At 35.8% G+C, this 21,629-nt stretch overlaps 1 protein-coding gene across 1 annotated transcript in view; it reads right to left on the minus strand.

Annotated features, from left to right (window-relative positions):
- Sycp2 (synaptonemal complex protein 2) overlaps positions 1 to 15,332 on the minus strand; it is a 56,075-nt gene extending 40,743 nt beyond the window's left edge. The window contains exons 1-12 of the mRNA XM_042699313.1: positions 15,309 to 15,332; positions 14,594 to 14,737; positions 13,218 to 13,346; positions 12,259 to 12,363; positions 11,943 to 11,967; positions 9,581 to 9,666; positions 8,462 to 8,547; positions 8,164 to 8,198; positions 7,180 to 7,322; positions 7,046 to 7,098; positions 3,262 to 3,307; positions 2,586 to 2,681 (exon numbers count right to left, since the gene is read on the minus strand). Coding sequence (XP_042555247.1) covers positions 2,586 to 2,681; positions 3,262 to 3,307; positions 7,046 to 7,098; positions 7,180 to 7,322; positions 8,164 to 8,198; positions 8,462 to 8,547; positions 9,581 to 9,666; positions 11,943 to 11,967; positions 12,259 to 12,363; positions 13,218 to 13,346; positions 14,594 to 14,737; positions 15,309 to 15,332 — 972 coding nt within the window. The remainder of the gene's footprint in view (positions 1 to 2,585; positions 2,682 to 3,261; positions 3,308 to 7,045; positions 7,099 to 7,179; positions 7,323 to 8,163; positions 8,199 to 8,461; positions 8,548 to 9,580; positions 9,667 to 11,942; positions 11,968 to 12,258; positions 12,364 to 13,217; positions 13,347 to 14,593; positions 14,738 to 15,308) is intronic.
- Positions 15,333 to 21,629: the final 6,297 nt, after the last annotated feature.

Genomic DNA, 21,629 nt, shown 5'->3' on the forward strand with positions numbered 1-21,629 from the left:
TGGGATAGAAATGGACAACAAATGAAATTATTTTAAATAGTAATCACTACTATGGAGAAAATAAGAAGGGCGTTGTAGGTCATTATCTACATTATACTACATTATACTGAATGACCACAGCATACCTGTCTTAGGAGTTAATATTTGTGTTGAAACCTAATTGGAAAGGAATTAAGGTGCAAGGATCTATCTAAAGGATGTGTTCTAGACCAACAAACTAGGAAGCAGAAAATCAGAAATGGTTATGATCTTTTTGAGAAAAGGAAATAAATAAGTCTGGAGCCCAGAGAATGGTATGAAACATCAGAGAAACAGCCAGGGACAGGTCATATATGCTTATATGCTGTATTATATGCTGTATTACAAAAGAAAAGAAGATGGAACTATATGGAGAATAGTTTCTCAGGAGAGCAACAGAAAATACAGGAAAAACATACTATTGCTAAAGAAATTCAGAGGAAAGAAGTTCAAAATACATTTGGGGGAAGAAGCATTCAGGAAAATCTTGACCAGTAAATATTTGTAACAAATATTTGGAACATAATTTATAAATCCATTTTATACATTCCATATCATGAATACTACCATAATATGATTACTTATTTTCTGGTCTAAATCATCCATTAGAGTGTAATACAGGAACATCTCATTAGATTTAGAATCTAAGTAGGGAATGTCTGGTTTATGGGCCCTATAAGCCTCCCAAAATCATTTGCTACATGCCAGTACAGACACTTATATTTCTTGTTGGCTGCCCTCAGACAGTATGCTTGAATTAATAATTTTGAATGATCTGAGAATGATGTTATACATAATGAAATGAAGCCAAGTGACAGTGGCTTATGGCTGCAATCCTAGCTACTCAGGAGTCAGGGATCTGAATATTATGATTAGAAGCCAGCCCAGGTAGGAAAGTCCATAAAAGTTTCACCCCAGTTAGCAAAAAGCCAGAAGTAGAGCTATGATCAAGTGGTAGAGTGCTAGCTTTGAGCAGATAAAGCTAAGGAATGTACAGGCACGAATTTTTTTTGATAAAAGTAAATAAATGGCTGTAGGCAGAAAAAGGGGTTCCTACCCCTTTACTGGACCAAGGTGAATGAAGGCATGGAATTCATTACTATTCTGCCAAAATAAAATTATTGTTTCTAAAAGAAAATTCAGTTTCTCCTTCAAATGCCAAAGAAGAAATATGTTGATAAAAATTGTCCTTGCACCTGAGAGAAGCAGTGCTTTTCACTGGAATTCAATTTTAATTAGGCCTTTTAATAAGGTACTTTAAAATAAAAAAGAAAAATATGTGGAAATCCTAAGAAGTATTTGGCTACTGTTTACTTATAAAGAGTTTACCTGGAAAAAAAAAAAACAGGAATCGGCTAAGAAATAGATTTGTACTTTCCAACTATAAGACTTTCAACATAATATTATCAGCCATAACCAGATTGGTAAATGTTTGAGCAACTCTCACTGAGATGAATATATGCCAATGTACCAAATATAAGGTGGTAGCTATTGCTGTTAAGATATAATAGCTGTTCAAAGCCAGCCTGGGCAAGAAAGTCTGTGAAACTCTTATCTCCAATAAACCACTAGAAAACCGGAAATGGCGCTGTAGCTCAAGGGGTAGAGCACTAGCCTTGAGCTGAAGAGCTAAGGGACAGCGCTCAGGCCCAGAGTTCAAGACCTATGACCGACCAAAAAAAAAAAAAAAAAGATATAATAGCTGACGTGCTTTTTCTCAGGTAGCAAAGGTCAGTAGAAAATATGCCATCTAGGGCTGGGAAGGTGGCTCAGTGGTAGAGCGCTTGCCTTGCATGCATGAGGCCCTGGGTTCGATTCCTCAGCACCACATAAGCAAAAAGAAAAAAAAGCTAGAAGTGGCACTGTGGCTCAAGTGGTAGAGCGCGAGCCTTGAGCTGAAGAGCTGAGGGACAGCGCCCAAGCCCAGAGTTCAGGTCTCACGACTGGAGCCAAAAAATAAGAAAAAGAAAAAAGAAAATATGCCAGCTATTTGGAAAGCTTAAGCATTATTGAAATATAAGATAGGAAAAAACTGAAATTCACTTTCAAATGCAGCCACAAGAATCAATCACTCACTACTTTCAAAGACAAGTTTTTCTGAGTGAATAATACTATTTATCATCTTTGTTAGTGTTACTGTTAAATAGAGTACTTCTATGCTTAAACAACTGCAACCTTTCTACTTTCTTTTTTTTGATAGTGATAGAAATAGGTGCGGAGGGCTTTTACACATGTTCATGAAGTACTCTACCATTGAGTCACACTTCTGCAACTGATATGTTATCTTTTCTAAAGTCAATTTCATTTGTTTGGCTGAATGTGAAATTTTATTTAATAACATGTAAAATTTGTATGAAAATTTAGCATTTTTCTGTTACAATAAAACAGATATAATTTCCACTTTTACTAAGGATGGTAAGTTAACATTACAAGACCTAACATTAAAACTCATTTAAAGGATGGCTTGAAAAGTACATGTGCAAATAAATCTGCATTCTCAAAATAATTTTTAATCATAAACATAGCATAGATAAACATATAGAAAAACATAGAGGGAATAAGCTTACTTCATTATCTCCAGCAATGTAGAATGATAGAGTCTGGCTCCCAAGATTAAAATCAATCCAAAATTCCTCAAGTTTTTCATCTGCTGGTATTTGCAACTAATAAAAAAAACATACAAAACTAGTATATGCTATGCTTTGAAAAATCAAAGTGGAAAGTTATGATCAGATTATATTAATGGCCATTTTTTTAGTTTAATATCTTCCTTGGTTTTAATTTATGAGTCTAGAATCTAACTATATCCTAGAGAATTAATGTTCTATTGTAACTAGAACAACAGAAATGTATAACATTTAGATGAATTTAGAAACAAAGGGAAAGTAATTTTAATAGTTAAAACAAAAGATTAAAAGATTAAAAATAAATCTTCTAAATGCTAATAGAGGTTAGATATATTAATGTGAATACATTTGAATGATAAGTCAATAAAAGGGTTGTCTGAAGAACCTGAAGATTTGGAGTTCAGCCTTCAATATTTCAGTTTATATTTGTCCATAGCTGCATTATTTCATATCATTATCCTGGTGTCACTAACAATTACAGAATGCTAGACCATATGTATTATATGCTAATTAACTACAAGTATCTTTAATGATTTTTTAATCTGTAATCTATAATTCACTTAACTCACGTCAAAATTTATCCAATAACTAAAAGAGCATTAAATCAAAAACTTACCTCATGTTTATCAAGAAATGCAGACAAACAAGGAAATGTGAAGACCCTGAAATCCAAAATAGTTTAAGAAAAAATATTAATAAGCCTTCAAAGCATAATCTTATTCTGGTGACAGAAATTATGCCTAAAGTTTTAGGAAAATTCAGCATTGGTTATAATTTTTAATAAAACCATGTTTTCCTTGATAAGTTTTTTTTTTTTTTTTTGGTCAGTCATAGGGCCTGAACTCAGAGCCTGGGTGCTGTCCCTCAGCTCTTCAGCTCAAGGCGACCACTCTACCACTTGAGCCATAGCACCACTTCCAGCTTTTTCTGCTTATGTGGTGCTGAGGAATTGAACCCAGGGCCTCATGCATGCAAGGCATGCAAAGCAAGCACTCTACCACTGAGCCGCCTTCCCAGCTCCCGCTTGATAACTTTTTAATTATTATTTTTGAAAGGGAAGGGTTGCCTAGGCTAGCATCAAAGTAGAGATCCTCCTTTCTCAGCTGTCCAATAGCTGTTATTAGAGGCTTAAACTACCAATGTCAACAACTATGTTTTTTTAAATTTTATTTTATTGTAAAGATGCTGAACAGGGGGGTTATAGTTACATGAGTAAGGTAATGAGTACATTTCTTGTCTAACATTGTTACTCCCTCCTTTGTTTTTCTCCTACTATCCCTTCTCTCCCCTACTCCTCTACTCTACTCCCCCCCCCTGCACCCAGAAGTTGTAAAGTTCATTTCCAACATACTGTATTGTGGGTCTCATTGTTGAAATGGGTCGTCCTGTGGTCCTAGTTTTAGCATTTTGTTATTCCCCTTCCCTTCCCCAGATTAGATAAACGTATATACAAGATGCAAAGTACCAAAATCAAATAGGGTGACAATAGGGGATATACCATAGAGGGAAGAACATACAAAAGAAACAAAAAAAAAATCACATAGTACATTAAAAACAACGATGACAAAGAAAAACCTCTTGTGTCCATATCTTGGGGTTCATTTACCCAAATGATCACAAACAAGGCCATACTAAAGCTATCAGCACAATTATGTTAATCACAGCATTATTACCATAGCTAAGATATGGAACAAACCCAGATGTCCCTCAGTAGATGAATGGATCAAGAAATGGAAAGACTTGGGGAAAAAATCATATTAAGTGAAGTAAGCCTGACCCAAAGAAATATAGGTCCCATGTTTTCCCTTATTTGCAATAATTAGTATATGTCTAGGACAATCTTATCAGATGAGCAGAAAGGCTCAAGAACTGTATTCATATGACCATATAAGATGATGCTAGCCGGGTGCCTGTGGCTCATGTCTGTAATTCTAGCCACTCAGGAGGCTGAGATCTGAGGATTGCAGTTCAAAGCCAGCCTGGGCAGGAAAGTCCATGAGATTCATCTCCAATAAACCACTCAAAAACCAGAAGTGGTGCTGTGGTTCAAGCATTAGAGTGCTCGCTTTGAGCTGAAGAGCACTGGGACAGCGCCCAAGCCCAGAGTTCAAGCCCCACAACCAACAAAAAAAAAAAAAAAAAAGCTAAATGAAACAACTATGTTTTTTAAAACAAGTATTCAATGAAAATTTAGGAAAAGAAAAGCATATTACTTTGAAGATAATGCTGAACTCAACTTTGCCTAAGTAATTATATCAAGCTTTTAGTATCCTATCAACTATAGACAGAATCCTGATTTCAGGTATATATTATTAATAAAGTGGAAATGCCAATAGGATTTGCACAGAAAAAAAGAGAAGTAAATAGTTTTGCTAAACAAAAATGGGAACATTCCCAGTATGCTTTCTTGATCAGATACTATTTTAAACACTTTAGTATATCATTTCCTTTCATTGTTACAAAAATATCTAAGGTAAGTATTATTGTATTCTAACATTATAATCAAGTAAACTGACGTAAGGTTAAATAGTTTGCTCATAAATGGAAAGATGGGAATTTGTGATTCAAATCAAGACAAAAGTAAACCAAATGTAAATTCATTCTTCCATAAAAATAAAATACAAGGCATTAATTACATCATTTTTTTAACCTTCTTTTTACCAGTCCTGGGCCTTGAACTCAGGGCCTGGGTGCTGACCCTGAGGTTCTTTTGTTCAAGGCTACAACTCTACCACTTCAGTCACAGCTCCTCTTCTGACTTTTTTGGTAATTTATTGAAGCTAAGACTCTCATGGACTTTCCTGCCCAGGCTGGCTTTGAACTGCAATCCTCAGATCTCAGCCTCATGAGTAGCTAGGATTAAAGGCATAAGCCACCAGTGCACACCAGTTGTTATGTTGTTGTTTTACATTCTTAAAAAAACTCAAGAACTGGGAAGGTGGCTCAGTGGTAGAGCGCTTGCCTTGCATGCATAAGCCCCTGGGTTCAATTCCTCAGCACCACATAAGCAGAAAAAGCTGGAAGTGGTCCTGTGGCTCAAGTGGTAGAATGCTAGCCTTGAGCTGAAGAGCTGAGGGACAATGCCCAGGCCCAGAGTTCAGGCCCCACAACCGACCCCCCCCCCCAAAAAAACTCAAGTAGTTGTTGAAGGGAGGTATCATTTAGCAAAGCAGTTTATGAGTGCACTGCCTCTTGATCTATGTCCTCTTCAACAGTCTGATTCCCCTTTCCACCCATCTCTTCCCTTATATTTCTCAATTTTGATATATACAATGAATTCTTGACTATATTTCCCTACTTCAATGACTACTCCTTCCCCTTGCAAATGCCATTTCTTGGTGCTTATTTCATTTAGCTTTCTAAAAAACTGTAGTATTTGAGCTCTCCATAACTTTTATTATAATTCAGTTAATTCATTTGTAACTGCTTACATACCACCCAGCATGTTTACTTATAGATTTATAGACACATTCTGTCTACTACTAATATGAGAAGACACAAGTTAAAATCATGTATCCTTTCATGCTTGTTCCTGAGATTAAGTAATTAATATAAAAATAATATAAACATAAAATAATATAAATAGAAAAATAATAAAATAATTAAGAAAACATAAATATATTATAAATAGGATGTATAATATATAATACATACTTATATATAAATATATTGATATACTATATTTATATATAGTATACAATTATACTAATTATGTAAGTACAAATATATACTTATATATGTATATAATGTTATAAATATAACTTAAGTTATATGAAAAATAATGATGAAAATCCTACTTAAAGTATGTTAACTATAAAGGAGTATGTTTTGTTCATTATCAATTTTCATTCTCAATAGATGGAGACAGTTCAAAATTTTTCTTATATATTCTTCCTCAAACACTAAATTATAACCCATATATCATTCTTAAACATAGTAAACCAAAATGAACATTAAAGCTAATAGTGTGAATTAAATAAAATGCTGGGCTGGGAAGGTGGCTCAGTGGTAGAGTGCTTGCCTTGCATGCACAAGGCCCTGGGTTTGATTCCTCAGCACCACATAAGCAGAAAAAAAAAAAAAAAGCCAGAATTAGCACCATGGCTCAAGTCACAGAGTGCTAGCCTTGAGCTGAAGAGCTGAGAGAGCCCAGGCCCAGAGTTTAGGCCCCACAACTGACAAAAAAAATAAATAAAATAAATAAAATGCATCTTTTCCTCTAAAAAGTGAAAGTCAAAACTCCATCAGAGGATTACACTTGATACAGAATATAGTAACTTATTAATTTAGGTGAAATATTGTTTTTAAGTAATATCAAAGATCATTCTATACTCTAGCATATTAAAATAAATAAAATTCTCTACGTTCATCAATAAATGATTATGTATTGTTAAATTTACCTTCTCTTATCTCCAAGCATGCCATTTACAAGATTGAGAAATAGCCTGCAATCCTAATTTTAAAACAGAGAAAGCTTTAAAAATTCATAATTAAGCAAACATTTATTAATTTTTGTAATTTTTATACTACTTACTGTTTCAAATTCACAGTCTTTAATTCCTTTAAATGCATTAGCAATAAAATCTATTGAAAACCACTGATATGCCAATTCTTGTCTTTGTTTTTCTGTGGTCATTCTACATAAAGCTTCCACAATGCCTACCTGTAAGTCATAATCTATAAAAACAATTGTTACTGTGCAAGTTGAAATTGTGAAAATTTTATAAAAATACATTTTATATTTTACAAGTTATTAGAACAAGAAATGAATATAAATTCTTCATTATTACTAACAGAAAAGCATGCAATTTTTAAAAATTAAAGAAATTCTTTAATTCCCAAGGACACTAACACTATATTACTAGCGTTATAATCTTTGAAAATGCTTTATGCAGCAATACTTAAATAATAAAATCTCTTTTCCATTAGCATAGCATGATGTTTACAGTTACCCCCAGAATATTTTAAGCAAGGCTTTATTCTATAGGTAGATTAATACATCAAAATTTGCTCATAGAAAACTTAGGAAAGAAAATTTATGTTTTTTAGTAAGTATCTTGTTTTTAAAAGTCTATCAGTTGGTTTTTTTTTTTTGTCGGTCGTAGGGCTTGAACTCTGGGCCTGGGCACTCTCCCTGCGCTCTTCAGCTCAAGGCAAGCACTCTACCGCTTGAGCCACAGCGCCACTTCCAAAAAGTCTATTAGTTTTAAGAACATTAAATTTCCTAATTTCATAAAACATAATTTGAGGATTTTCTTACTTATTTTTCCAATATCTTGGAAAATTAACTTATTACTCATACTATTACCATTACGCAAATTTTTGAATTCCAATTAAAATAAAAATTATTTTGTCCCAAAGATACTTCTTTTCATCATTTTACTAAAGTAATTTAAAGCTTGCTTCATTATATATAAACAGTTTATAATTCTCCTAACATTATAATGCTAATAATTTATCAAAGAATATACCACTCATAAACTTTAAATAACTTCAAATCTTAAAATTATATACTTACCTCCAGCATCTATAATTCTTTCTCCCATACTACTCCTGTGAATTAAAATAACAGGTTATATGCAGGACTAGTACCCTTTAAATAGAAAGTCCATGTATTTTGGGGAAGGGTTTTTTTAAACTTTACAGTTTGCTAGTATAACTAACTTTTGGAGAAAATACACTCATAATATATCAATTTATAAAGCTTAACAGTTTTGATGATTTAATTCCAACTTAGTTTCTATGTTGCTTTCTAAAACATTCTTTAAATTCTTGACTTAAACAACTAATAAAAGTAATATCTGGCAAATTATTACATGAGAGTTGACATTTCTTGAGTAGCAAGTATTTTCCTGGTATCTCGTGGCATTTTGTCAAGCATAGCATTTATTTTTTTAAACGTCTAGAAAACAAAAGATAATGAGTTAAGTTTATTTCCATTGAAATGTTAAGTATTTAAAATAGAATCATAAACTTAAAAGTTCACTTTTTTCTTAATCACTGTATTTTATGCACAGAATGGAGTAGTGTGAAAGAAAAGACATCAAATATAAAATAGATAATACAAAAAGACATAAACCATGGATAATCAAAAGTAAAACATGCAAGCCAGGTGCCGGTGGCTCACACCTGTAATCCAAGCTACTCAGGAGGCGGAGATCTGAGGGATCATGGTTCAAAGCCAACCTGTGCAAGAAAGTCCATGAGACTTATCTCCAGTGAACCACCAGAAAACCAGAAGTGGAGCTGTGGCTCAAGTGGTAGAGTGCTATCCTTGAGCTGAAGAGCTGAGGAACAGTGCCCAGGCCCAGAGTTCAAGCCCCATACCAACAAAAAAACAAAAAAAGAAGAATATGACTCCTGTCCTTAAGACATTTATATTCTTTGCAAAATGATAACTTTATAATTATTCTAAAAGCTAAGAAATCTAAAAACTGCTACCTTTAAATTTTTGTTCGTGTGGTTATACATATATAAATATATGTACAAGAAGTAAGTTCTTTTGGCATTTTAATATTTTAGACTTCTTTGTATCTGGACAGTATAATTTATTTTCACATGAGTCATATGCATACAAAATCCACATGGCTATGAATTTTTAACCATTTTTATTAGTAGATAGTAGTTGTATAAGGGAGTTTCATAGGATCTATCTACATATTCATACATATATTCACCCCTATACCACTCTTTGCCATGAATTTTTGTTACCTCTTTTTAAAAAACTGAATTGTCCAGTTGCAAAACAAACATTATTGATCAAATTTTTAAATATTTAGAAATTATATTGTCAAGCACTGAATTTTCAGACAACAACAATAAAATTACAAGAAAGTTTAGCCCAAAGTAATTTTTTAATTTAGCCCAAAGAACTGCTATCACATTTTCTTTACCTTCTCATCTCTGAGTTTAAAAAGACAGTCAAATAAGCTTACCTCTTGCTGAATAGAAATATTCACTTTTGTGTTGGTAGCCAAGGCACAAATTCGAGTCAAAAAATTTTCCACTACTTGCTTTTTACCTGAATAAAAGTTCAATTATTGATGTTAATTTTAAATCATTTTGTCAGGAAGTCTTTTCTTATAGAAAACATTTATGAAAACTGGCCTAATTAATGTTTAATCATGTATCAAAAGTCCCTTATAAAGACCATCAACATATCTTGCTCTCATGCAGTTCTAAGTGATAATGCGCTATCTTCAAGTTAGCCCATTTTCAAAAGATGAGACTTTATCAATATAAAATGTATTCAGAGGAGTATGTCACATGCCATTTCATAATGCAAATTTTAGAAATAATGTAAAACAATAGAAACATTTCAAGTGAAAATGTACAAATTTCCCGTTGACTATCTTGAAAGAAAAACTGTACTCAGGTGAAAATATACACTGATTTACTTTAAAAAGTCAGATGGATAACTGAATTGTTGATGTTTTTAGGACCTTTTTCTCTCCTAAAATCTTAAGCACTTTGACTAGATTGCTATGTCAACTGAAAAAAATAAAATAACCAAAAATTGAGAAAGTAGCATTAAGTATAAGTTGAGTTATGTTTGTTTAACCTTTTTGGTCTAAAGGATATAATTTATAGCTTTATTCATGAATAGTTCACCACCTCAATTCCCAATCCTGGAAAAAATCTTCCTCAACCAACACAGATCTGAATGCTTTGCAGAAGACATTTGCTAGGCAAATATGAAAGGTGAATTACAATATGCTCTGTATTCTTAATTTACCACTGAAAATTTTGTTCCATTACATCAAGTATTGACAAAATGAAATATGAATTAAATCCAACTCACTGCCTATTTTTATGTTTGTATTAATCATCAGCAGGTGCTACATGGGAAAACGTTTGAATGTATTGTGTTTTATTTATGAATAGTGACAAAGGTAAGCTTCATTCATCCTCTTGAATATAACTATTGTCAGTTATATAAATTCAGAAATAGAAGCTGAACATCCTACTTTCTCTACCACTCAGGAATCTAATGGCTTGTCAATAACAATTTCTTTGTGACTCTTTCATACTTAGGGCCAATAATTAAATTTTTCTGAACAAGATCTGTCTACAATCATTACAGTAGTTAGCTTTCCAAAACTGTCTTTAACACCTAGGGTAATTAGCTGCGGAGTTGAGAATGTTGTTTAATGAGTTAAGTCCCAAATTATAAGACAAAATATTGTATTTTTACTGAATTTGCATTGCACTAGCCATTTTAATGATTAGTGTTACTAAATAGCAAGTAATAATTCTATAGTACTTCATACACTTCCTAGACTGTCAAAAGTTAAAACAAGCAGCAGATTTCAGTTCCCACACAACTTCCTAAGAAACTGTATTTCCCAAGCTCCAATTCAAGTCCAGAGGTACTTTTTGATCTTGTTAGTGCAAAGAAAGTTTCCATATCTTGGATTTCACATAGACTTCGACATTCTAAAGAACAAATATTTTTTAAACAACATAACTGAATTCAATAAATGGCTTTGAATGAATGAGGGTGCTCAATTAAAATCTTGTTCATAAACTCATATGAGTACTGGACATTGTATGAAGAGACTGTGTTCATAAACTCATATGATTACTAGGCATTATCTGTATGAAGAGACGGTGTTCATAAACTCATAGGAGTACTGGGCACTATCTATACGAAGAGACGTTTTCTAATTTGACACGCATAAATTTCATGAACATTAATAAATGAATATTTGTCATGAACTTTAAAAACAGGAAACTCTAGCTTTAAACTTTGATTAAATACAATGTTATCTCTTCATAAAAAACATTATCTTCTACATGAGTAGATCCACAAATGAAAATTTATGTATATATATTCTTTTTTTATTTTTTGGGGGGGGGGTCCAGTCATGGGGCCTGAACTCTGGGCCTGGGCGCTGTCCCTCAGCTCTTCAGCTCAAGGCTAGTGCTCTACCACTTGAGTCACAGTGCCACTTCTGGCTTTTTCTCTTTTTGCTTATGTGATGCTGAGGAATCGAACCCAGGGCCTCAGGCATACAAGGTAAGTGCTCTACCACTGAGCCACCTTCCCAGCCCCTGTATATATATTCTTAACTGCATCAATAAAACATTTTAGAAATTTGTTGTTGTTAACTACCCACATAATATGTGCATTTATCTTAGCAAACAAAATTAATAATTTTAGTGTCTTGACCTTTGCAGAAAATGTTGATTGAATTTGCTAATCAGATCCTAATATTAGGACAATAATATGGGAATTACAAAACTGTAGTAAAACAGCAAATTTTTGTTTCAACAGAAAGAAAACATTTATTTTACCTTCATCACTGATGTCATAGATGGCCTGAAAAATGAATAATATTTAATTAGTAAGATATTTATATTATAAGCCATCACAAATAGTATTAAACTGATATAGTATTTTAATTCATAATGTAATTATTTAACTTTAAATAATGTACTTATTAATGAGCTATTTAACACTAAACAATTTAAATACATTAGGGAATCTGGATAGATTAATCCAATCAAGTCACTAACCCATCTGTTAGTGATTCCTAGGGCCAAGGAATAGAATACACAAGGTTTCTGAAATAAACATAAAATATCATCAGTTCCTCAATGTGATATTTACCATCAAAAGCTCAAAGAAGTCTTCTGTCAAATTTAAAACATCTTCATCTTTTGAATTTCCTCGACTCAAAATAATCTCTTCAGATTTTTCAAACCAGGTAACCATGTAAAAAATAAATGTACATTTTATTTGCTGTGAATTCCATTTTAATAATTAAAATATGAACTGTATTTATGTAAATAGCAAGCCCAGGAAGAAACACTAAAAATAAAAATCCTAGCATTTTATCAGAAGATAATATTTTTCATTTTCAGTTTTAGGAGACAGGGACTCATCTCCAAATCCTCCTGCCTCAGCCTCCTATACTGAGATTACAGGTATGAACCACCATATTGGGTTTAAAATTCTTCCTCCCCGTTTCCTTCTTCTTCTCCTTCTCCCTCTCTCTCTCCCTCTCCCTCTCCCTCTCTGTCTCTATCTCTCTGTCTCTCTCTCCCCTGTTAACTATTTTAGTTCCAGTTAGAAGATCCTTATTTCTATCTTTAAATTCTTAGTGCAGATACATTAAATGATAAAACTAAATTATCATGAAATTTTATTGTTAAATAATAATGATATCAGAAGTTATAGTATTATTTTACCTTAATAAATCATTTAGATTTTTGAGTATATATTATGGTCCCAGGTAGTGTTTTAGATTTTGATCATTTTGAGTGAAAAATTAAAAAAACAATATCCATTATTTACAGTAAATGATATAAAAACAAATTAAAAACAATTAAACTAAATAGTGATTAAGGCAAGCTTAAATTCATATGATTACCAATGAGTTTGTATATGAGGTTTCCTGGTGATCTGTATATCTTGTTAGTTATACAAGTTATGAATGCATTTCTTCTCTAATTTCCATATAAAGTTCTTAGATTATTTTTCAACAGTGCAGATCACTTGTTATTTTAATAAAAATGTACTTTTATTATATTTCCCTCACACAAATATCATTTATATTCTGTACTTATCTTTTGAACTAGTCCTTGTTTTATCATGGTTACAAGCCCAGCTTGTCCCAATATACTGATATTTTTGCTACATCTTCCAATTGACACCAAAATGGTTGAAACATTTTCGACATCCTTTTTATTAAGTTCCTAAAATAAAAATATGCATTTAAGCTTTTGAAAACAGAAAAATACTACAAAGCAGACAATGCAGCAGCATTACACATATTTCTTTTTTCCTTTGTCGGTCATGGGTCCTGAATGCTGAGCTTGGGCACTGTCCCGAAGCTCTTTTGCTCAAGGCTGGTGCTCTAGCCCTTAAGTTTCAGTGCTACTTCAGTTTTCTGTTGGTTAATTGGATAAAAGTCTCATGGACTTTCTTGCCCAGGCAGGGCTTTAAACCAGGGTCCTTAGATCTCAGTCTCCTGACTAGCTATGATGACAGACTTAGCCATCGGTCTCGCCACCTGTATTCTAGTCGTGAAAGGCAGCAATTATCATCTCTACGTTGGAAAGGATCCGAGTGCCACTCAATGAAGGAATCTGCCCCAAACCGCCCAGCTAATCCATGACAGTGAGGACAACATCTGAGATCTACATAAAGAAAGTTGAGCGTACCAGCCCCCTTTCATTCTCAATACTTGGGTGTAGCCAACAAATCCAGTGAATTATTATTCAGTCTTTATGATACTGGGGAGTCTTGTAAGTAATCACCTTTTTTCAAGCATGAAAATACTTCAGATTTGCTAATCAAATCCAAAAACTTGCTTTTTAAAGTACTGTCACATCAAGAATACACTGATATAGGGAGAGTAACAGAGGAAGTAAGATTGGATACATTGTAAACATGTGGAAATTTTGATAATGTAATCATCCCTGTGCAACTATCATAAACTAAATAAAAGGATCAAGGGGCTGGGAAGGTGGCCTAGTTGTGGAGTGCTTGCCTTGCATGCATGAGGCCCTGGGTTCAATTCCTCAGCACCATATTAAGCAGAAAAAGCCAGAAGTGGCACTGTGGCTCAAATGATAGAGCGTTAGCCTTGAGCTTAAGAGCTCAGGGACAGCGCCCAGGCCCAGAGTTCAGGCCCCACAACCGCCAAAAAAAAAAAAGGATCAAATTGTTTTGAATCAAAACAGTATATAATTTCCCCCAGTTTATATAATACTTTACAGTGTTAGCCCTTTGTAAATAAAAATGTGTTTTCTTTAGAAAAGAATTCACTGTGTTTAGATTTCTCAAAAATAAGCAATTTCTGAGGCATGTTTAATTATAAGCAAGCTCATCCAGCCCTTCTAGTCCATTTTTTTTCTGGTAGAATACTTCTTACTTTTTCCTAGGAAATAAAATCCTACATAATAATTTTAAGAACTGTTTAGCAAAAATGAGTTCTTACCCTGCATATAAGGTCATCCAACTTGTGGAAAAACTGTTTAGTGCACTTAATCTTCACATCTTCACAAACATCAATTTGTAAAAGTGTTTTCAAAGATTTGAAATTGTTTTTTCTCAAAGCATCATCAATGTATTTTTCCAACTGCTACAAAAGCATAGTTAATAGCACATATATTGAATCAAAACCAGAATTGCAGCCAGATATGCAGATAGACAAATACAGCTTTTAAAAGTTATACCAACTAATAGCTAAACCTTACTCTTACATTTATTTATAAGCTTTACAAAATTTACTGTTCCTGATATTAAAGTAATAATTTTCAGACTACAGTTTGATCACTACACAGACTTGATGGTAAATTGTATTCACATTGAAAAGATACATTAAAACTTACTCTTTACTTAATATAAGTATCGTACAATTTTTAAATATTCTATAAAAATTCACGAATAAAACTTTAAACAATGCATAGATCTTTTCCATGTAAAAAGGTATATATAACAAATTAGCACCTTAAGTACTTTATATTCTTAATATGACTTCTGAAAACTTGTCTATTGAATAGATGAAAGGGTATTGTTATTTAAATTATGATCCTCTGGACGACTTCATAAAACATAAGCTTTTTCACTGTTAGAAATAAAGAAATGAATACTTATAAACACAAAGTAATTTTAGCAATTAAAATACTTGTTTTGGGTCTAGGAGTACATACTTGAAGATCTGGTCTGATTGGCATTTTGACTTCATTTAAAAACAGCAGGAGAAAAGAAACATCTATAAAAGAAAAAAATATGTGTCTTAAAATCAGTTCTACTCAGTTTTTTGGGGTCCGGTCATGGGACCTGAACTCTGGGCCTGGGCACTGTCCCTCAGCTCTTCAGCTCAAAGCTAGCGCTCTACCACTTGAGCCACAGCGCCACTTCTGGCTTTTTTCTTTTTGCTTATGTGATGCTGAGGAATCAAACCCAGGGCCTCAGGCATGCAAGGCTCTACCACTGAGCCACCTTCCCAGCCCCTACTCAGTTTTAAAAGCTTCACATACTACAAATAAACACTGCTTTTTATTACCAAATGGGATAAATACTATCTCTTTAAATTCTTCACTGGATATTTTTTATGCCTTTTAATCAAATTAGATAGTCAAATATATTTCTAGTTGAAAACAGAGATCATTTACTCAAGCCTCAACTTTTACAGATTTTGAAATTTAAGTCAAAAAGCCTTGCCAATTGGTCACAAAGTTAACTAGTTAAAGAATATAAACTTAAGACTTCCCTCAACAATGATACCTGCCTGCTACATGTGTTTCAGTTTGGTGAACAAGACGAAAGTAACATTTGAGTTAATTTCTGAATAAACTTTTGACTATTAATAAAATACTGTAGGAGAGAAGAATATACAAATACATTAACAAAGAACTGGATCAGTCAGAAAACAGAAATATTAAAATGAGGTAAGGACAACCTAAAGACATTTTCCATGTGCAGCAGAATATTCAGGAAGAATAGGCCTCAAGTTTCTGGCTGACTGCCCAAAATCAAGCTGAGAACAAACTTTTCCCCTTTGACGAGGGAAAATGTGTACATATTTTAAAACCTATAGGCTATATGTGGCCTGGTGGTTGAGCAATTGCTTAGACCCACAGCACAAGCAGATGGTAATTATGAGAAGAGACACTTTAATTCATTTATTGCTATGTACATAAAGATTACAAAACAGGACTAAGAATTTTGGCAGAGAACTGGAAATTGGATTGAGGGATGGAAAAAGCCCAGAAAATTTCAAAAGGAACCAAATAGTTTTAAAAGTGAGAATAGTCAATAATTATTTAGAACTGATATATAGGTTTAATAGCAAATTAAGACATGGATAAAGTGAAAATGGATGAAACACTGTATCAGAAGAAATATTCAGCATGAAGCAAAGAGATACAAAATATGTAGGTATCAAGAGGGGTACAAGAACATATATATATATTATTCAGCCTTCTGTATGTGTGACTGAATCCCAAGAGAGGAGATACAGAATAGGGCAGAAGCAATATCTTAAGAGATTATGACTGAATTTCCTTGACTCAACAAAATCCATAAACCTAAAGATTCAAAAAGCTCTACAAATCCTTGCAAAAGAGAAGAGGGGGGAGGGAGGAAAAAGAAAAGAAAACCAAGTCCAGGCACACCCTGCAAAATTGCTGAAATTAAAAAAAAAACCTAGAGTATAAAAATGAGAGATTACTTTTAAACAGCATCAGTAAGACTGACAGGTGACCAACTGAAAACAATGAAAACCAGAAAATTGGAATGACATTTTCTTTGAAGTGTTTATCAAAAAATCTGTGCACTAATTAGAACCCTATGGCCTGCAAAAAATATTTCTCAAAATTAGAGAAAAATATATTTTGAGAGAAAAAGATAAGACAAATGTTCAGTGTTTAGAATATGTCACCAATAGCCTCTAAATAAAATAAATACCTTGCCAGAAGGAAAATGGTCCTCTATGGAAGACTGTCTAGGAAGGGATAGAGTAGTTGGCACCAGAGGCTGATGTCTGTAGTCATGGCTATTCAGGGACTGAGAAACCAGACTGGGCAGGAAGGTCCATGAGGGTCTTATCTCCAATAAAGTGCCCAAAAAGCCAAAGTGGAGCTGTGGCTAAACTGGTAGAATGCTAGCCTTGAGCAAAAATGCTCAGGGACAGCATGAAGACCCTGAGTTCAAGTCCCAAGACTGGCATGTACACACACACACACACACACACAGAGTAACAAAAGCCTACATATATGTTAGTACACAAAATAATATTTTATAATGTTAACAATGTATTGCAATAGACTTGCAATACAGGGGAATAGCATATGAGACGTGGTGGTGGTAAAGTATGTTAAAGCATTCCAAGTTTGATGGCTGTCTATCAGACAGTAATAAGGGGAAAGCCAGGCACCGGTGGCTCAAGCCTGTAATCCTAGCTACTCAGGAGGATGAGATCTGAGGATCATGGTTCAAAGCCAGCCAGGGAAGGAAAGTCCATGAGACTCTTATCTCCAATAAACCGCTAGAAAACTGGAAGTGGTGCTGTGGTTCAAGCAGTAGCGTGCTCATCTTGAGCTGAAGAGCTGAGGGACAGCGCCCAAGCCCAGAGGTTCAAGCCCCACGACCGATGACAAAAAAAAAAGGGTGGGGGGAAATGTACCATTTCTGAGGTAATCAGTAAATGAGTAGTTAAAAACTGTGCAACTACTAAATGCAAGGTAATACTTTTATTTTATTAAGTCCTTAAGACTAGGAGAACAAGTTCCCAACCCAGAACAAAGAAAGCACAAAGCAAGGTGGCAGACTGGAAGTTAAACATCAGTTACAATATGGAACTACCATATACTAAATACTGTAGAAAGTTAATGTCACTTTAAAATGGGCATAATGGCTATTTGGAATTAAAGAAACTTTTAAAAATGTACAAACTCACTCTTTCATTCTGTTTCTTTTCTTTTTTTTTTTGGGGGGGGGGGTCCAGTCGTTGGGCCTTAGCTCTTCAGCTCAAGGCTAGCACTCTACCACTTGAGCAACAGCGCCACTTCCAGCTTTTTTTTTCTGCTTATGTGGTACTGAGGAATCGATCCCAGGGCCTCATGCATGCAAGACAAGCGCTGTACCACTGAGCCAACTTCCCAGCTCCATCATTGAATTTCCCATGTTAAAGATGCTCTTTATCTTTCCCCAAAGGAAAAATCTATCCCAAAAGGAAAATAACATTCTTGTCTTCAAGGACTGAAAGGTGAAGGCAAGAAAACTATGTAAACAAACCTTGTTAAGCCAATCATTATCTACCTACTTTCTTCTTTAACCATTAGCTACTTAGGTCCATGCCCTCTCTTCATTATGCATTTCAGTTTTCTAGTCTTAGTCCAATCTCAGTATGATTCTAATTGTTTCTTTGAGCTTATTTTTTCTTATGAGGGCTCCTGAGTCAGCTAAAATTTACATTAAATACTTCTGTATGTTTTTTCTCATGTCAATCTGTCTTGTCAATTTAATTCTCAGGCCTACCCAGGGGGGAAAACACCACACACACACACACACACACACACACACACACACACACACACACACACACACACACACACACACACACTAAAAGGGGAGAGGTAAACTTGTGCCCCCTCTGCAGCTCTCCAGTTAAAATTAATATGCAATCACTAGAACCCACAGAGATAACCCTCAGAATGGGAGAAAGTCTTTGTCAGCTATCCAACAGATAAAGGATTAATATCCAGAACATACAAATAACTCAAAATATTAAATAAGAATAATCCCATTCACAAATAGGTAATCAAACTGAACAGACAGTTCTCATAAGAAGAAATAAATGGCTAATATGTGAAGAAACATTCAATATCCTATGACATGAAATACAAATCAAAACGATATTAAGATTCCATCTCACTCCAATCAGAATGGCAGCCAAGAGAAACAACAAACAAATGTAAAATCACTATGGAAATCAGTAGTTTCCTCAAAAGACTAAAAATATATCTGAAGGAGAGTACGGAAAAGGGGAATGTTTAAGAGAAAAAAAGATATAGTGCAAGTATATATATATACAAACAGCATAACAATCCCAAAGAAAGCTGTTGAGCAGTGAGGGGATGGGTGTGGGGAGAGAAACTGTCAAGGGGGATACCAGTGGGAGCAGTGAGATAATGAGGATAAGGAGGCTCAGGCAGGGAGATAGATGAGTTGCATGAAAGCTGTTGACATTGTGTTGAAAAGAGGAAGAGGGCAGGGAGTGTGATTACAAAAAAATCAGGTTGTCTGATAGTTTCAACAATTAAAAAGCACACACTTTCTATTTCCATCTATGAATCCACATACTATCAAAAATAACACCTTGAAGAGATTTACCTTCAATACAAAAGTACTAAGTAAAAGGCCAGAAAAACATATCCCACATAAACATTAACCAAAAGAAAACTGGCAAATGCATATTAATATTAGATTTACCACAAAAGCCAATGTGATATAGCTAAAACTGATGGAACCAATTGGAGAATCCAGATATATATGACAAGTGACATACAACAAAGGTATAACACAAAGTAGTAATAAAACTTTACTATCACACATCAACTACCTCATATCACATTCCTATGTCATAACTAGGTGGATTAAAAATTCAAATGTGAAAGGTAAATCAGTCTTCCAGAAAATAATGTACTAGAATAACATTATGATCTCACAATAAGTATTCATTAAACATATAATAAAAAGCACCTACCATAAAGAAAATAAGTTAGATAATTAGAACTTTTGTCCAAGCCAGAAAGTAAATGTTACTTGCATATTTTATAGCTTAGAAGTACTTAGAAGTACTATCTTAGACTAGATAGATAATTCTTACTAGACAATCAACTTTTTAAAAGACCCACTTTAAAAAAACAATCTTGCGGTTGGGAATGGGCAAGGGAGTTTACTTGGCTTGTATATTTATCTTGTGACTAAAATATAATAGACGGATACACGGTATAATCAGCATTTCTAACTATAAGCTATGCAGTGGTCTCTTGTGGCTTTAAATTTTATTTCCTTAATAACTAATGATAGTAAGTAGCTTTCCATGTGATCTCCTATTATCTTATCTCATCCAATTTCCAGCCAATCTTTTGTTGAACGTTAAGTAAAGTAAAATTGGAAGAGTTCTTTATAAATCCTTGACCTGAAAGTCCACTAGGAGGGAGGAGGGGCTGGCCACCTTTGGTGACCTGGGAGGCACAAACTCATCCTTGGGGCCTAGGCATGCAGCACCTACCCAAGACAAAGGCAGCAGGTGGGAGGGTTTAGAAGGGCATACAGAGGAGTGACAAGGGAAGAGGGAGGAGCTAGGAAAGGAGAGGGCCTAGAGGAGGGTCTAGGGGAAGGGAGGGCTAAGGATAGGGACTAGGGTGCTATGAAAGAAATGGGCCTAGAGGATGGGCAGGAACTAGGGGAGAGGGTGGAGCTAGGAAAGGAAAGATCCTAGGGAAGAGGGAGGGGCTAGGAAAGAGGAGGGCCTTGAGGAAGGCTATAGGGAAAGGGCGTGTGTAGACTGGGCGGGGCCACAGGGAGAGGGTGGAGCAATAGAAAATAGACTGGAGAGTGAGCAGGGATAAGGGGAGAGGGCGGGGCCATGGGAAAAGGGGATGGTTTATGGAGTGGGCGTGGCTTTGGGAAGAGGGCGGGGCCATACGAAAGGGACGGTTTGTGGTGAGTGGGCGTGGCTATGGGAGGGCAGGGCCATGGTGAAAGGATGAGCTGTGGAGTGGGCGTGGGTATGAGCAGAGGGCGGGGCCACAGTAGAGGGACGGGCTACGGAGAGTGGGCGTGGCTACAGGAGGGGGCGGGGCTTGGGTGGGGGTCACTAAGGGTCAAGGGGAAGGGAGGGGCAGTCACCTTCCACAGCAACCGTTGGTCCTGCGGCCTCGACCCTCACCCGGCCAGCTGGCTCTGCCTTGCCTACGTGGGGCCGCGCCTGTGCTCACAAGCTCACCGACTGTGTGGCCCACGCCGCCCGCCGCGGCCTCCACCCTCAGCCCTCTGAGGGGACCCGCGCCCCCCACGTGGACCCCAGGCCCCGCCGCCAGCCGCCACTCGGGACCCGGTGTCACGCCGCCTCCCTGCTCTGGCTTCTGAGAGCCCCACGCAGCCCTCCCTCCGCGCCAGGCCCGCCCCGCCCCGCGGGCCAGGCCTCCACCTGGGCCTCAACGCCTCTCAACCGACGGTCCACCCGCCCGCCCCCCGGGGGGCCGGACCGGAGGCCTCTGACTCCCCAGGGCCCCGCGAGGCGAGCCCACCCGGCGCTCGGCCCGACCTGCTGCCCTCGCCGCAGGACGCCTCCAGGTCCTGGAGCCGCGGCCGCTGCTACTGAGCGTCCAGGCCGGCTCCTCAGGATCGCCCGCAGACCCCCGGCGGCTAACGGATGGCGGGACGCCGCTGTCCAATGGGCACCGAGTGCCACCGGGAACATGCCCAATCAGAGACGCCGGCTGGCCAGGGCCCGCCCC

Source organism: Dipodomys spectabilis, unplaced genomic scaffold (assembly GCF_019054845.1).
Source record: "Dipodomys spectabilis isolate Male_0828 unplaced genomic scaffold, ASM1905484v1 ptg000240l, whole genome shotgun sequence".
Lineage (NCBI taxonomy): Eukaryota > Metazoa > Chordata > Mammalia > Rodentia > Heteromyidae > Dipodomys > Dipodomys spectabilis.